The 17,517-nt window shown below is 34.7% G+C and overlaps 1 protein-coding gene across 1 annotated transcript; it reads right to left on the bottom strand.

Moving 5' to 3' along the window:
• Window positions 1–741: 741 nt before the first annotated feature.
• Window positions 742–13,247, bottom strand: LOC123542601 (integumentary mucin C.1-like). Its single transcript, XM_053531524.1, has 9 exons — window positions 12,820–13,247; window positions 7,305–7,418; window positions 6,459–6,613; window positions 5,797–5,900; window positions 4,797–4,954; window positions 4,035–4,316; window positions 3,168–3,244; window positions 2,670–2,852; window positions 742–1,618 (listed from the first exon to the last, which is right to left on the bottom strand). The coding sequence occupies exons 1-9, from the start codon at window positions 12,985–12,987 to the stop codon at window positions 1,390–1,392; spliced, it is 1,470 nt and encodes a 489-aa protein (XP_053387499.1). The 5' UTR covers window positions 12,988–13,247; the 3' UTR covers window positions 742–1,389.
• Between the last annotated feature and the right edge of the window lie 4,270 nt (window positions 13,248–17,517).

The following is a 17,517-nucleotide window of genomic DNA, read 5'->3' as shown; positions in this document are numbered from 1 at the left end:
TTCGTTACCCGGATCGACCCGTGACACATGACTTAAGTTTGCAAATCAGACTACATGATAGCACATTATAGACAATTTATCAAAATGAAAGATTTATGTGACACTTTGCCTGATTGGACGAGTGTGTCTAACTTTTTCCTTCTGCTGATTGTGCAACGCTGAGTGAAATGACAGACAAAAGGCACTGTTTACAGTTTTAAAGCTACCTTTCGCTCAGTATATTTAGCAAGAATATTGATATATGAGCCGTGCCATGAGAAAACCAACATAGTGGGTTTGCGACCAGCATGGATCCAGACCAGCCTGCGCATCCGCGCAGTCTGGTCAGGCTCCATGCTGTTCGCTTTTAAAGCCTATTGGAATTGGAGAAACTGTTAGCGAACAGCATGGATCCTGACCAGACTGCGCGGAAATCAAGCTTCAACTATAATTACAATCCTAGTCTTGGTTTACTAAGGTTTCATTGTTGTCCTATTCCTAAGGAGTACAAAAAAAATTGGCCCGACCCTAAATGTTTTTATGGTCTTGGACGATATTTTTTTCAACTTTTTATCAAAAAATTGTAAAACTTCACTTTTTTTTGCTTTAAACGTGGTCAGTGATGGTAGAAATCAACTTACTGATGCTCTAAAGGAACATCCCTCTTATTTGTATTCATTTTTTGACACAAAAATAATTTCTTAAAAGTTTCACTTAATAAAAAAAATCTAAAAAAAATATTTCCGACTTTCCTACCCTAATTTTTTTTTGAGCATGTTAGCGGAAACAAGGATTTTTTAGGCTTTATGAGTATATGCAAGCAGATATGTAACTTTTCATACTGATCTAATAATGTTGACATTATCTTACGTTTTGAGTACATGAGGATAATAAATATTTGGCTGCTTAATGAATTACTATCATAATAAGAAACAAACACAAGACTTTAAATAAAAAACTTTTTTATTCAAAGATTACACATTTTGGTTATAATCAGCTTCATTACATTTTATTGAAATCTTTACATTTTGCATTTTTTGGAAGACTCGAACTTTAAAGTATCAATATTAAAGTATATATATTACGGAGTCTACTTTTTAAATTTCATGAAAAATCTGTTTAATGTCATTTAATAGTCTATATCATTTACTAAAATTAACATGTTGTTATTTCTTTGCAACAAACTCTTAATAGTTCAGTTGATATCATTCTTTGCATTTCGATTTATATAAAACCGATAATAATTGACAGATTTGTGATAAACACATCATGTTCATCGATACACTGGTATTCATTTCAATCAAAATGTTTTAAACAAACAAAAACAGTTTGGTATCTATCGGATACCTATGACGTTTTATTATCATAAAACGGATTAGACAGGTTATCCAGCATTCGTTTCAGTTTTATTTACACATTACAGAAGCAGTAGCCGGTATCACAATGCCCCGTGTCACAGTTTTTCTGGCACCACCCATTCCAGTATTCTCCGCCCACTATTCCATTTGACACACACTTGCCTAATGACGTGGATGTTGTCGTTGTTGTTGTTGTTGTTGCAGTGTTGGGCTGTACTGAGTTGTCTGTGCATTGACACGTATCATCTGGACAGTTACCCTTATTGCATTCCTCAGTACACCTTTAAAAAGAGAAGCACATAGTTTACTGCAGTTTTTTTTTAAATTAGGAGTTAACAGTGAAGAAAACAATCTGGTAAATCTACACCCTAAGTAAAGCCTACAATGACACTACGTCAACTTTAGACGCTCATTTTAGAAACGGTCAACTGAGTATTGGCAACTTTCACAACTGAAATCTGTTTGTCACCATTGGGACAATAAGTCAGTCTATGGTCAAAGGCCTTTAAGCTATTCCTTATTTAATAAAATATTTTCATTTTATACCAATAAAGGAAAATATCTTTTAACGTTTACAATTTCTTTTCGGGCAACACATTTGAACATAAGATCGTCTGACCTTTTGCAAATTGTCTTAACAGATCAAAGTATCTATATGTTAAACCTGCATCATAACAGTTCAAAGAGTATTGAGGAATGGAAGTTGTCATTGTTGACAGGTGGTCTGTCAATATTAAGTAGGTTAATGCTATTCATGACTTCAGATGAAGAGAAAATAATGCCCTCTTCGGGTGGGTCTCGGACTCGCTGTTTTCTTTTTTCTGGTCCTTTGGGATCATACAGAACATTTAATTGTTTTATAATAGAATTCTTTTTAAGCTGGAGCACCAGGGGTGTTGCACTTTTCATTATCTTTCATAAGCAGAGCCAAAGCAAAACGAGACTGCTATTTTGTTTCTTGGTTGCAGTCTATACTTCGAAAGGATCTCACAAATTTTGTTATAACAGCAGCTTTTCTCTGAGCAAGGGGTTTTACTGTACTAAGGAAACCTGTTTGACAAGTATCCAAGTATGAATCAAATCATATTACTACATGCAAGTAATATCGTAAAGTTATTTACGTTTAGACTGCTGGTGGAAAGTTATTCTGCCTGTGCGACCAGTGCAGACGAAAATCAGACTGCCCATCCGTGCAGTCTGATCATGGTCTTCACTGTTCGCTATTCTGTCGGTAAATTTTCAGTAAATACCTCTTCAAACAACAAATGGTACTGCAAAAATTGAACGATAGACCAGTCCATTTAAGAAATTAAGCAGACTGGAGGAACATACCACATATCAAAAACTTGAATTCCTTTCCAAAGACTGATGGCATGACAGACTTTTCTGTGTTTATCTTCTGTTGTTTTAGGCTGAAGTGTAGTTGTTGTGGACTGGGTGACACCTTTTTGTACCATCGTACATTTGCACGACTCCGAAGGACAATTACCACGTGAGCAGGAGTCCGCGCACCATCTGGAAACGTAATTATTTTTACGCTGAATGATTGATTAATAAAACAAGTACAGAAACAAACAACAGAAAATATGACAGAGATGTTGTCAGATATACAATTCTTAGATCAACTTTGTATTTCAGCAATACCGAAGACTATCTGATCTACATTAAATTAAATAAAGAAATTACTAGAAGACAATGTAGGAAAAAATATAAAACAAACAAAAATACAACCAGTTCTTTCATGTATCTGTGATACTAGTATATAGTTTTTTTTGATATTCGACGTGCCTAAAGCTAATATAATGTATTAATAAAATATACTATTTAAACCTGTCAAGGAATTCGTTTCCAGTCCAGAGATTTGTGGCCTTACATTCCTTTATCATCTCTACGGTTGACTGTGGTGTCTGTTACAAAACAAATAATTATAATTAATAAATCAATTATGTTCTTATTTATATTGTTTCGTACAAGGTAACTTGTATGATACAGGCTGTCATACTAGATCTTCGTCTGCTCTCACGGTCATAATCCCCTGACAGCACATTTGAAAATAAACCAAAGACACCACTGCTACAGGATTTATCATAACCTTAATATTTCGGAGATGCTATTTTCCAATTGTATCATGTTAAAAATTAGAAGGTCAATTTTAAGACGAAACGCTCTCCTTGGGACACATCTCGGCAAAGCCCCGATATTGCCAAAACATTTATCCCCGAGCCAGATATTTCAATGTCCAACTTCAACCGGCGAAAGAATCGTTTAATATAAATACAGCGGCGCCCATAGAAACCTCGGTTACACATTCTTGTTTAATTCTTCAGACAATTGAACAGGTCACATTATTATCCAGACATACTTTTTTGCCGTTCGTGTGTTACAGCTATGAAGAACAAAAATTCAAGTTTAACACTGAAAACGCTGTAATTTCACAGCCATGTCAACATTTTCTAATTTTCCCCCGCCATTTTGAAAATAGAGGAAGCATGCCCACCGGATACCTAAACAATAGTTGAAATTACATTTCATCTGTTAACTACAGGCAGCTCGATGCCACGTTAGTGAAACTATAGATACAGTAGGAGGTATTCAAAGTAGGCCCATGTCATGTGCTGCCGACTTGTTCGAACTCCACTCTCAGCTCTAACTAATTGTTCGCTCTAAATGTTTTACATTTATAGTTTCGTAATTTACCTTTGCTGTAGTAGTTGTGCTGGAACTCGTTGGTTTCTGTGTAGTTGTCGTCGTAGTGGTGGATGCAGTCGTTGGAGTCGTCATACGTGTCGTTGTCGTAGGTCGAAGTGTCGTTGTGGTTGTCTTCTCTGTAACAACTCCGGTACCATTGGAACAATCGCAACCGTATGATGGGCAGTTTCCGATAGCACAGTTGTCCGTACACCACCTGTCCATATCAGGATCATTAGCCCAGTTGTGTATACCTTTGCATGGCAGTTTCTTTCCTGTGCCAGCCGAATTCTGAAACGAATTGTTGTGACAAAGATCTTTTCAAACTTATCTGAGGTAACACCTTGGTTACTTAATTTCTGGAACTGAATTTTATGATAAAGATGCTTTAATAATTATTGGAGGTAACGCTTGCGCCAGTTTATTCCTGATAAAGATGTTTTCAAATTTATCGGAGGTACTTGTGATTCAAAAAGATGGTCTTTTAAGTTAATAAAAGCAAGAAGAAAAAAAAATCTCTTTAAGAATGGATTTATAACTGAAGCGCTATATGATTCTGTCTTTGCCGTGCAGTCTGATCATGATCTGCAATGTTCGCTTTTTAGCCAGTATCTTTTTAGTTTGCATCCTTTTTAACAGTTAATGGCACTGTCCAAATTTAAAGATGGACAAGTTCATTACAGAAATCTAGCAGGGTAAGGGGTAATGGACAGATAAGTGACAGAAGAGCCATACGATGTATTTCATTACATTGGATGTTTGAATCGCTACCTGGGTTAACTGAACTCTTGGACCCTTTGGTGTGAAGGTATGCTGCGGTTCTGTTCCACCAGCACCTATAGCTACATCCGCACAGCCGTAAAACTCCTCCTGGTAACCACAACCGATACATGCCTTCCCAGTATCCTTATCAACTCCCCAAGTGTCATCTGTATAACAGAAAACATTAAAGAAAAAGTTTGGAATAAATTAATTTCATATTTGCATATTTTCTCCCATAAAATGTTACTTTTTAAGCTAAAGCGTATATAACTATTCAGGCAAAATAAATTTCATGTTTGACAATCAATTGAATCAATTTTCGTTTTTCTAATCAGCTAAACTATCTAATATTAGATATCTATACATGAAGAAAATGAGCATGTAATTCACTAGACGATATAGAAGTGTTTTTTTAAAGATGATATAGCATTATATTGATAAAAATATTGGTCAAGAGGTGACCTTGCATTCCACGGATCAAAATCTGGTCAAGTGGTGACCCCCTGTACTTTTTAAAAACAAAGTAAATTTTTAAGTCGGGTCAGGCTGAAAATTAGCGGTAGATGAAATTCATTACTAGGTTGTTACCGACCCTCCATGGAAATATGTTGGTCAGTATGACAAATTTAACATACTGACCAGCATGAAACTTCCACTATACGACAGAGTAAATGTCTGTCATTCCATAATATGACTAAGACAACATTTTCCATGTGATCGCACTTCATCTGTCCTCATATGGTTGGTAAATAATTTATATTTCCAGGTTCCGACATTATATTTAGAATGTCTGCAAGCATGTCATTCCATCGGGTAACATGTAAAACATGCTTAATTTACACGAACGTCTCTTGTTAAACAATCATCTAGACAATGTATTAGATACCTGTATGGAATTTCCATTGTATAACACACTGCAAGCATGACATTCCATCGGTTACGTTTGAGCCATGCTCAATTTACACGAACGTCTATTGTTAAACTATTATCTAGACAATATATTAGATACCTGTTTGAAATTTCCATTGTAGAACACACTGCGAGCATGTCATTCCATCGGGTAACGTGTAGGCCATACTCAATGTACCCATATTTCTGTTGTTAACTTGGGTTCTAAAGTCAAAACAGTGGGGGTATTTAGCGAAGGTTTTCATCTGCATTTTATTTGTTAGATATTTCGGTGTACTTAATTTTTAAAAAAGAAATCTACCGACAAAATCAGCAGTTTTGTTTGAATGTACAAAGTCACGTAGCAAGACAGTTGACAGATTCGAGTTAAATTATTGCTCAATAAAATCTATTTTTTTATGTAGTCTTTGTGCCATATTTTCGAAAAACAGGTAGATTTGGTAGAACATAGATGTACCTAAAGACTGTAAAGTCTCAGTTTATTCAAAAGAAAAGTTTATTTTAGTCTCCGTGGCCGAGTGGTTAAGGTCGCTGACTTCAAACCAATGTGGATTCGGGCCTCACTAGAGATGTTGAATTCTTTATGCGAATGAGCCATCTAGCTGGCTTACGGAAGGTCGTTGGTTCTACCTAGTTGCCTGCTCATTATTTCAAGTTTATGTTTATACTTGTTCATATTCTAAGATATGAATTTTTGGTCTAATACATCTTTAATAAAAAGGTACCTAATTCACAATAAAATAAACACAATCATATTTCTACCTTGCACCAGTTCCATCCGCTCTCTGTAGCACGTGACTGTTGAGACAATCGTGCGTGACAGATTTATTGACATCATTATTTGGACAAATTCTGAATTCCATCCAACCCAAGTGATTCCCGGTGAGGTCGACTTTTATACTGATGGTTTGTCCAATCTTAAACAAAAAGATCAGAAATAATTGTTTTTTTTTATCAGTATGGGAGTCTTTTAGAACTGAATAAAAGGTGTTATGAGCTAGCCAAATATTGCGGTGTTATTATGTACTTCAGAGAAACTTTTAGTTGTACTGTAAACAGGAGACTTGATAGCTTGGCTGAAACTATTACATCTACGTTGAAGCCCAAGCTGGATTCAGGAACCGCATGAGTACAGCCTATCAGGTATTTGTTCTAAATGGTCTGATAAACCATTGTTTAAATAACAAGGAGAATTTTACTGTGCTTTTGTCGATTTTCAATAGGTTTTCGATTTTGTTGTTTGGAATGTCATGTCTTATGGTAGAAATCATTGCACTATGGTTTAAGAGAAAATCCATTAAATGCTATAACATCTATGTATAACAATGTCAAATCACGAACGAAAAGTTAAAATAATGTAAGTCCTGGCAATTAAAAACACACCGAGGTACAAAGAATGCAACGCAAACGACATGAATGTTACTGTTTCGACACTAGTTCGTGCACAAGTTGCAAAGAAAGATTAAAACAATCATGTTTTCTTCGTAAATGATATAAATAAAGTTTAATGCAGATTAAATTCTAACTCATACTGTTTTATGCACATGTAGATTCCATGTAGAATACTTTTATTACCAGAAAAGTTGTAAGCAACCTGCAGTCACTTACTTGATATTTTCTGACTATGGTTCCGGTTGCGTACTTCCCGCCAGCCTCGTTATCTCGTTTTCCATCCCAGGGGTCGCCACACACTCCACATTTTCCGCCATTAGTTACCAGAGTCTGCAATGATAAAAATAAGTCATATCGTTTAGTTTTGAATACTGCATAAAGTTGCTTTTAATTATTCGCAGGCAGCTCAGAAAGTGTATAATATATTTGTGTAAATGAAATGAACCCGATTTAAGGCGAATCTAAAAGGCCGCCAAAATCTGTAAAAAAGATGAAACATAGCTATAAACAAACAAAACTTATCTATGAATTGCTGAAATACGCGTGAATTTTACGAGTAAGCGCGTGAATTTCACGAGTAAGAAGACCGCTAGTTAGTTGTTCCTCACTTATAAATGGTGATCCGTAATATAAAATAACATTCACATGTTTGCATTCCCAAAAGAAAAAAAAACGCTTTTACTTTTGTTTACATGTAATCAAGAAGGGCTATTACACACAGTTTAAAGTTTCATGTTTTGAAACTTTTAATAGAAATTGCTTCAAAAGACGTCTTTCTTTTATTAATTTCAGCGTTCACTTTCTTGACTGGAGTCCACCACAGACTTTTTTGTATAGGGAAACCTAGAATCTAGAAATGAACACCTGCAATTGGATTGAAAATTTGCTTTCAATGAGAAATGCGAAGCATAACCACATAAACAGGTGAATCCGAAAGGAGATGAGTATTTGTAGTAAAAATTGGTGTCATTTTAAGCTTATTCTGTAAAACCACACTTATATATACATGTACATGCTATACATAAAGTTAAACTTTAAAATGTGCACAATAACCCTATCTTATTACATCATATATTTAAAAGAGTTAATAGACCACAAAGACATGTGGAATGGTATCAAGCATTATGGGCCGCCCTGTAGTTTGCAAGATTACGACCTTCTATGATGTGCAAATATATCTCCCGTTCAAAACATTTATACAGTAACAGGACGTCTTTTCTTATCGGAACCAGGCCAATTAATGGTAATTTCATTTAAATTACCAAGCCGATAAACATGTATTCCACGAAGTTAACCCTTAGCTTGCTGGCGGCAAGTGATTCTGCCTTTGCGACCAGTGCAGACCAAGATCAGCCTGCACATCCGTGCAGTCTGATCATGGTCTGCACTGTTCGCTATTCAGTCAGTAAATTTTTAGTAAACACCCCTTCAAATGATAAATGGTACTGCCCAAATTGGAAGATGGACCAGTTCATTATAGAAATTTAGCATGGTAACGGTTAAATATATGCGTATGCTATACTTATCAAGATATATTCGATTTTACACCATTGAGATAAACAAGGGCACCCAAACCATAAGTGATCAGAAAAGACTGTACTTTTGTTTGATATATATATATACATACCGGAAATTGCTTTTCAAAACTTATCAAGGTATTATAGGCCTCAATATGATTATTTCCCACAGCAACTACAAACGAAACTTCCAAAATTATAGGTTAAAATTACACCAGTTTTATTCTCATTTCCCTTATTTATGTTTATTTTAATTTTTCTTCTGCTTGTCATTTTTTTAAAGTGAAAATTGAAAACAAAAATTGTATAATCGATAAAGTTAACTTAAATTAATTGTTCATGTCTCTCTTAATATTTTCTTCGATCAAATAATTAAAATTAAATATAATATGCTCTATTGGCTAGGTTCAACGGGTAAAATTTAAAGTAATCTTCATGAAAAATATATAAAACCAGAATCGATCAGATAATAACACGAAGTTTTATATTCAACGCCAGATATTATGAAAATGCAGTTTTATGTTGGCAACTTCATTTTCTAATTGTAATTATTGTTTACACAAACATCCCACATTGCATATAAAATAAAGTGCCTTAAGGGAGTGCACCCATAGTGAAAATTGGCATTATTCATTCGATTACGTTTTGTCCACGAACGATTCCATCATTATTCGGCTGTTATAAGAAATGAAATTAAATTTCTGTAATGGCCGAAAGATGCCAAAATCGCAAAGCAAATGGAAAATACGTAAATGAACGCAAAATGTCGATGTCCAGTACTGATCACCGTGGATACAAGGTTCTTTTTATCTATTTCTCAATATATAACCGCCAAAATCTGTATTCTAATGTAAACTTAGGTGATGAATGATAGTCATTTGGTTTAAATAATAGTCTTATATTTGATCCAACATCATCTCAGCTATATAATTCACAGGCTATCCTTACGGATTAAACAGAATCATTATGCGATTACCTCCACCCAAATGTCTCTCGTGGACGTCATTCTTTGTCTAGACCTTAGATGATATATTTATTTATGTTTTGAAATGAAGTATTAGTGTCATCTAAAATATCTGGTCAGTGCATGTTCTTAAGCACGTTCACATAGCCTACTGGAAATATTTAACAAATAATCATGGCTTTCGAGAGGTTCATCGTCCAATTTACCACGGTTCAGAATTCAGATGCGTAGGAATTGAGCCGCGAGGATGTTAGCCCGAGTGGTCAGATACTGAAGCATCTGAATGATGAACCATGGTAAATTAGACGATAAAACACAAGAAGGCCTCTGGCATGCTCATTGACATATTTTAATAAATATTATGCTGGACTTCATTTACCCGAGGAGTAATGTATCGGAAGTCATGCGGCAATTTGACGTCATAATTGACGTCATAATCGTCTCTTACCGGTCCGCTCGTCAACCGTTTTTTATCGCAGAATATACAGAGCTTGATTTCCTTGTTTGTTTAACTGGAAATCAAATCGAGTCATGTTAGAATATATTATTCCTGGAGTAAATTCTAACACGTTGCAGACAGTGAATTGCCGTTGAGTAAAATTATTGCTTGGGGTTTCAGACGTGTAGGAATTGTATCAAGAGGGCGCAGCAAGAATGATATGATAGTACGAATCTGAACGACAATGATTTTATTCCGGAGAAAGTCACTGTTTGATATAATCATTTCAATTCTTACATGATATCAAGGATTGCTATCTAGATCTTTGACGGCATCCTGATTTGTTTGTGTGTCTTTCTTTTATCTCACCGGCCGCTGTGAAATGGAGGACGATTGACGCTGTGACAAAATAACGTAATTTTGTTGTACAAAACATACAGTTTAAATCTTCTTTGTTTAATAAGCAAAGTGCTAGAATGGCTGTTAATATTACTTTGTTTATAATTAACATAAAATGCTGAAGTAATCTCCACAATGTTGCTAGCCTAGGACAAAATTTGTTTCGACTCTAGGACAGTACATTTTTCAGGTGACAGTTACCGAGGACTGTTAATTTTCCAGCTGAACATGATATTTAAACACATTTAAACTGAACCAATTTTCGGAGATGCGTCTTAGTGCAGACTGCACTTTCAGGAAAAGCTACACTTCGTTCTGTGTTACTTTAACCTAAATTTAACGTATTAAAAGAAATGAACAAAACTGATGGAACTCTTTTCTTTATTAATTTCATTTTTTTTTCAATGCCTCTAAAGAAGGTAATATAAACAATCACATTTGTTCAAGAAATTCTTTATATATTTATGCAACTTCAAGTATCCCCCCCCCAAAAAAAAAAGTACAAAAGAAAAAAAAAAAAAAAAAAAAAAAAAAAAAAAAAAAAAAAAACTGAATGAGATCTTATTTACCGGAAGTGACGCGTTCTCCACGCGCAATTTTGTATGCTAAATATAAGAAAAACTTTTTTCTCTGACACTTTGTCAGTTTCATTTGAAATGTACAAGAAACCCAAATGCATGAAAAAAATACAAGGTTTTAGCTTGATATCTACAGTTTCCAAGTTTTTACAGCATTTTCAGTACCATAAGACAAAGCATCAGATTTTGTCAAAAATAGCTGTCGCGACATAATTTTGAAGCAGTTACCCTAAATGCAGCATTGTTTTGCCCTGTTTTGACATTTTCTGCTCTGATCTGCATGCAAATTACACATTTAAACTGTTAATTTAAAATATGTTTACTTATACCTCTTATGGCCAGAAAATAGCAATCAGTAGGCTATAAATATGCAGTTTTTGAAAAAAATACACTCAAAACGACGAAAATGTTATATTTTTTGGTTTTAACCTCATTTTCAACGAAATTGCAATAAATTTGTCATTTTCTATCAAATTCTAATCAAAGTAGCCCATTTCCACCATCATTTGGCCAGATTTCAATTTTTACCAATGTCATCTTATAGGTTATAACACACTAAATAGTTGTTGTTCTTTATTCTATATAAAACTGATCTAATTCCAATGACCGCAGCACGCATCAGGACCCATTTTAAATGTCTGTTACCTACATTTTCTTGAAGAATATTGTCAGTACTAACTAAAAATCAAAAGAAAAGTGGGGGTCATGTTTGATGCAAGAAAAATAATTTCAGTCAAACACACAAACTGCAAAATCAGCTAAAAAATGAGACCCCAAATTATACTGGTGGTGTATGATATAATTTTCCATGAACAATTTTGTAATTTGTTATTTCATTATGAAAATGCTACCTGCATGGCAAGCAAAGATCTGTCATGTGATTTTAGCAAAATAAAATGCAAAGAAAATAAGGAAAATAGCTCTACAGAGCAAAAAAAACTGAGGACTATTGGTATCCGCCATTATGCCACTACCATTTTTTTTTCGCGCCATTTTTCTTTTTAGTGTCTGTATGCCTAAAGCAATTATTCATCTGTAAATTAATTATCACCGTATGACTATGCTTCTTTTGGTGGTATTTAAGAAACTTGTACTTTGTGCCTTAGGGCTATTTCACATTAAACTAATGTTGTTTTAGTTTCAAAGGTACAAATTGTAACTCCATGCTCGCTGATGTTTGTTTTTACTAAGATAACGCTTATTCACGCTCTGACACGAGATCACGCGAGATTACAGCTAGTTGCCATTCTGTGTATTTTATACCTCTTTGGTCATACAATATACGTTCAGTTTTGGATGTTGGTCTTTTAATGAAAAAAAAATCGAACATGATAATACTAGCGTATAACTGCTAGAAATAAATAATTCCTGTTTGTTTATGAGGGAGTGTATGAATCGGTGACCGAGAGAGTTATACGTAATACAAATTAAAAAAAAAAAGTCCCGGCTTAACATATTTTATCGTCCATAACCAGATTTTTACACTGCCGAATACTTAAGTTACGATTGACATAATTATTTTTTAAAAGGTTACATCTAAATGTCAAGAAATTATGACGTATATTTAAGATTTTCATTTATAAAAAAGATAATTGAACCGCGCCATGAGGAAACCAACATAGTGGCTTTGCGACTAGCATGGATCCAGACCAGCCTGCGCATCCATGCTGTTCGCTTTCAAAGCCTATTGTAATTAGAGAAACCGTTAGTGAACAGCATGCGCAGGCTGGTCTGGATCCATGCTGGTCGCAAAGTCACTATGTTGGTTTTCTCATGGCGCGGCTCATATGATCCTTAAAGTCTTTGAGATTTTCTCAAAAGTTTATGAACTTACCAAAAATCCACCACAGGAAACGTCATTGTCGCCATAGTTACGAGGGGTGGGAAAGCCAACGCGCCAAGCGCTTGATCTGCTTGGAGGATCCATAAGTCTGCCACCATGCCCAGACGCTTGCTGAATTATTGCACAAGCCGCAACGAATGGTATTATCGTTGTCTTCATTGTGTATGTTGCGAATCTTTTATAAGCAAATCTTTTTAAAGCGTTTAATAAACAAAACACGAGTATGTGAACAAAATATATCAAGCCCTTAGCACTTCTTCCTAAACGATTCTTTTTTTTTCATAGAACCTAAACGCGCGTGCTACACAGTATAAAAGTCAAAGTTTAAATGTCAAGTCTCCACAAACATCTCTTTATTAAAATTTCGGTCAATTGCAACCATATGATACTCGGAAAGGGGTTTATCTTATTTTTCCAACAAGACAAAGCAGGGAGTTATATTGTAAATTAGCCAATGCAAGATAAGTAATGGTTGGTGATGATATAGTATTAATACTGATGGAGTGACCGTTACGCGGCTTTGGAATTTTTTAAAGAATCGAATTTTTCTTTTATTTAAGTTCACCTAATCACATATGGTCAGCGAGATCCACACATGGCGCCGAACAGCTTGCTAAGATATTTTATCTCCAAAATTTCCCTTAAAAGCAACAGACGAAATTTGGAAAGGCTTTGACCTAAATTCGATACATAAGATAAAACTTGATTACAGTAAGTAAAAATGCTTGTTTCGTAGTCAAATTGTCCCGCAACCGTAGTACGTTCTATATATATTCATGCATCAAAGAAAAATGTCTGTTTAAAATTTGGCAAAGAGGTAACCTTTATTCGGCCTGACTGTAACAATGGTTTGTGCGTGTTTTTTTTTTTTTTTTTTTTTTTTTTTTTGTAATTGACGGTTCAGATACCATACTATAGAGATAGTACCTAAAATTTTGATTTTATCAGACACAATAAAAACCAATTTTGTTGCCTATATATAACATTTAAGACCAAATATATTGCGTAAGTCTTGATTTGATCATTTTAGGTATGTTGTTTAAAGATTTTCTGAAATTTCCATTTAGCCGCTCTTGCAGATAGTCCTACCCAAATTATAACCTGATTTTTGCGGGAAGAATTAATCTCAGTGTAAGAAAATTGTAAGGTACATGCATAATGTATGACCTCGAAAAATGTTTTAAGTCTAATAAAGTAAATTCAGGTGCACTATTCAATCTGAAATTTAGATATAATGTTATTTGTACCATATCACATATCATATATGAAACAAGAAAAAAAAACCTCTTCAGTATTTACCATGAAAATCAACATTACATTGAAATGACTTATCACTAAGTTTTTAACCATACAGGTTCTTGGCTTTCCCTTTACCCTGTGACATACAGGTGTATGGATAAATGCAAAGTAGGATTATTCTTTAAGTCATTGATTTGTTTTCTAGTACTATGTCTACAGTTTTCCTAAGCTATCGTAGTCTTTTGGTTTACTTCCTTATATGTATTTTCAGTAACGTCCATTGTTTGCGTTTTAAGGGGATTCTCCCTCCAAACGAGGCTATTCATAGATCTGTGTCTTTGGTTCACTTTTCTAGGTTTTACATCAAAATATTTTAGATTAAATAATAATTGTAACGGTTTTAATTTTGCCAATATTCGATAAAATTATGCCTCTTGCACATTATTAAGTATTAATGAATTTGCATCATGCACATAAGCGTTTCGCGAGTTCTTAACATCGCAAATCAGCTATTTATCATGACGAAATCGCTTAAGCAAAAAAACTGTTTTCAAATTCGTTCTAATACATATGCAATAATGCAAAAAAATTAACGGCTGACATGGATTTTCCGCATACCTGTGTAACTGTTAAAGATAACGGATTGTATAGCATCAATATATTTTTGCCCACTTAGGGATAATGATTCATTTTAGTTTTTATGTGGAGTTGTTCCGCATTTATAAATTGGTTTAGTTTTGTATTTACTGATATCTTACATAGACTTCGGTCAAAGTGCATCAAGTATTTAGACATACCAGACAGGATCAAAACGGATGCATTTTTGTTGAGTGGTATGTTGATATAATTTAAAACATTTTACATGTTTGTTTATCATTCTCTCCTGCAACAATACTGGTTGATAAGCTGCCTCAAAACTATTAAGTGAGTAATAAAATCGCAGCAGAGATAACTTTCATTAGCGATACATTACAAATATCACGTGACCCTGAAAATAACACGGCCCTTGAAAAAGAAATTTAAATATTATTTTCTTGTTTTGTATTTTTTTTCATTTTATCACCAACATCAGCCAAAGAATGAAAAATGTGTACTCAAAACAATTACAATAGTTGAAATCTAATTCCAAATAACGAAAAAAATAAACTGAAAAAAAAAAGAAACCAAAAAAAAAAAAAAAAAAAAAACCCAACAGATAATGGATAAAAGTGTTTTTAATGGCACTAGAGGTCAAATCGAACCGGTTAATTAGCCGCCATATTGAAAATGCTCTTTTTTTCCTGATGACCGTATCAAGGTCCTTTCAGCAGCTGATTACATTAGGTATTTACGGATTATAAGTCATATTTTGGTGTGTTTCAATTTAAATAATTCACGGCGGTCAAATCCAAGACTAATGAATATGTTGATTGATAATATGTTTTAGCGGAAATATAGTACTGTGGGTCAATGTGCTGGTCAAAGAAATTAGAAATATATAAAGATAAAGTACGATTCGTGATATTTATTGTTTAAGAGCGTTTAGCAGTTTTGCAAAATTGAAACCTGTTTCACCTAGTAATCGGACTGGATCCGATTAACCGGGTACTCGTCCCCGTCCTAGCTTTAAATGAGTTTTTATGCCCCCGAAGGGAGGCATATAGTTTTTGAACGTCTGTCTGTCTGTCTGTCGGTCTGTCAGTCTGTCGGTCTGTCCGCAATTTTCGTGTCCGGTCCATATCTTTGTCATGGATGGATGGATTTTCAAATAACTTGGCATGAATGTGTACCACAGTAAGACGACGTGCAGTGTGCAAGACCCAGGTCCGTAGCTCAAAGGTCAAGGTCACACTTAGACGTTAAAGGATAGTGCATTGATGGGCGTGTCCGGTCCATATCTTTGTCATCGATGGATGGATTTTCAAATAACTTGGCATGAATGTGTACCACAGTAAGACGACGTGCAGTGCGCAAGACCCAGGTCCGTAGCTCAAAGGTCAAGGTCACACTTAGACGTTAAAGGATAGTGCATTGATGGGCGTGTCCGGTCCATATATTTGTCATCGATGGATGGATTTTCAAATAACTTGGCATGAATGTGTACCATAGTAAGATGACGTGCAGTGCGCAAGACCCAGGTCGTAGCTCAAAGGTCAAGGTCACACTTAGACGTTAAAGGATAGTGCATTGATGGGCGTGTCCGGTCCATATCTTTGTCATCGATGGATGGATTTTCAAATAACTTGGCATGAATGTGTACCACAATAAGACGACCTGTCACACGCAAGACCCAGGTCCGTAGCTCAAAGGTCAAGGTCACACTTAGACGTTAAAGATCATTTTTCATGATAGTGCATTGATGGGCATGTCCGGTCCATATCTTTGTCATTCATGCATGGATTTTAAAATAACTATGCATGAATGTGTGACACAGTAAGACGATGTGTCGCGCGCAAGACCCAGGTCCGTAGGTCAAAGGTCCTAAACTCTAACATCGGCCATAACTATTCATTCAAAGTGCCATCGGGGGCATGTGTCATCCTACGGAGACAGCTCTTGTTTTATGACAGTTTGCCTATATTTGTTCGTATAACTCTGTGATGTGGTGTGTTTGGGGTTAACTAAAGCCCTGTTGTGCTTCCTTTACAAGTTTGTTATGTCCTTAATGCTTCACATTATCTATGCATGTTGTGTACATATCAATTTATTAAAATTTTATACATAAATACACAACTGAAGGGTTTCGTTTTGATGGGGGAGTTCTATGACCATAGTTGTTCTCATGGTTTCTTCCATCAATATTTTCGCAGTAAGACAAACATATAAAACAAAATACTTTTATTAATCAATAAATTCCTCTAGTAAATATACCAAGTCTCTCAGGAAAGAGAATATTTATTTATTTATTTATTTATTTTCCAGCTTTGATGGTAGAGGTAGACCCCAGAAAGGTGAATATGGTAAGATATGTGTTATACTGTTACATTGTTCTAATAGATGATTGCTCGTTTTTCTCGGATGAAATACTTTTGTCATTAAAAATTATTGTTACATTTTCAAAAAGATACTATGAGGTCAGTTACAGTTTTTATTTTCATATACTATGTAATAACTATGTAGATGAAACGATTATGGTTTGATTTCTTTATCAGTAGGTTACATATATAACTAAACATTTTGATCCGTTTGCAATCGTCTAGCTTTCATCGTATTCTCTTTGATAATAATATTGAAATGATTAAACTACTAAAAATAAAATTTTAAAATGACATGTATCAAAATAAACACTATTAGGGATTTAATGCCGTGTGAAAAAAAAATAGCCAATAAAATGATTTGATTTATACACTATCTCACCAAACTGGATGAAAAACAGTTTTAATTGTTTATACAAGGCAGATATGCATTGATAAATAACTTCAATTTTAAACCTAATCATGAACACTGTGGTCAAAGGCCATCAGGGTTTAG

This window comes from Mercenaria mercenaria, chromosome 19 (assembly GCF_021730395.1).
Source record: "Mercenaria mercenaria strain notata chromosome 19, MADL_Memer_1, whole genome shotgun sequence".
Taxonomy (NCBI): Eukaryota; Metazoa; Mollusca; class Bivalvia; order Venerida; family Veneridae; genus Mercenaria; species Mercenaria mercenaria.
This window is presented reverse-complemented; position numbering and strand designations above follow the sequence as displayed.

What these genes read in the sequence shown, in the direction of transcription:
- LOC123542601 (XM_053531524.1), bottom strand. Translation starts at nt 12,987, where the DNA reads ATGAAGACAACGATAATACCATTCGTTGCGGCTTGTGCAATAATTCAG. An exon ending in CAAGAGTTCAGTTAACCCAG is followed by an intron (nt 4,317 to 4,796) that starts GTAGCGATTCAA and finishes AATTCGTTTCAG; the next exon opens with AATTCGGCTGGCACAGGAAA. An exon ending in GCACAACTACTACAGCAAAG is followed by an intron (nt 3,245 to 4,034) that starts GTAAATTACGAA and finishes GTTTTGTAACAG; the next exon opens with ACACCACAGTCAACCGTAGA.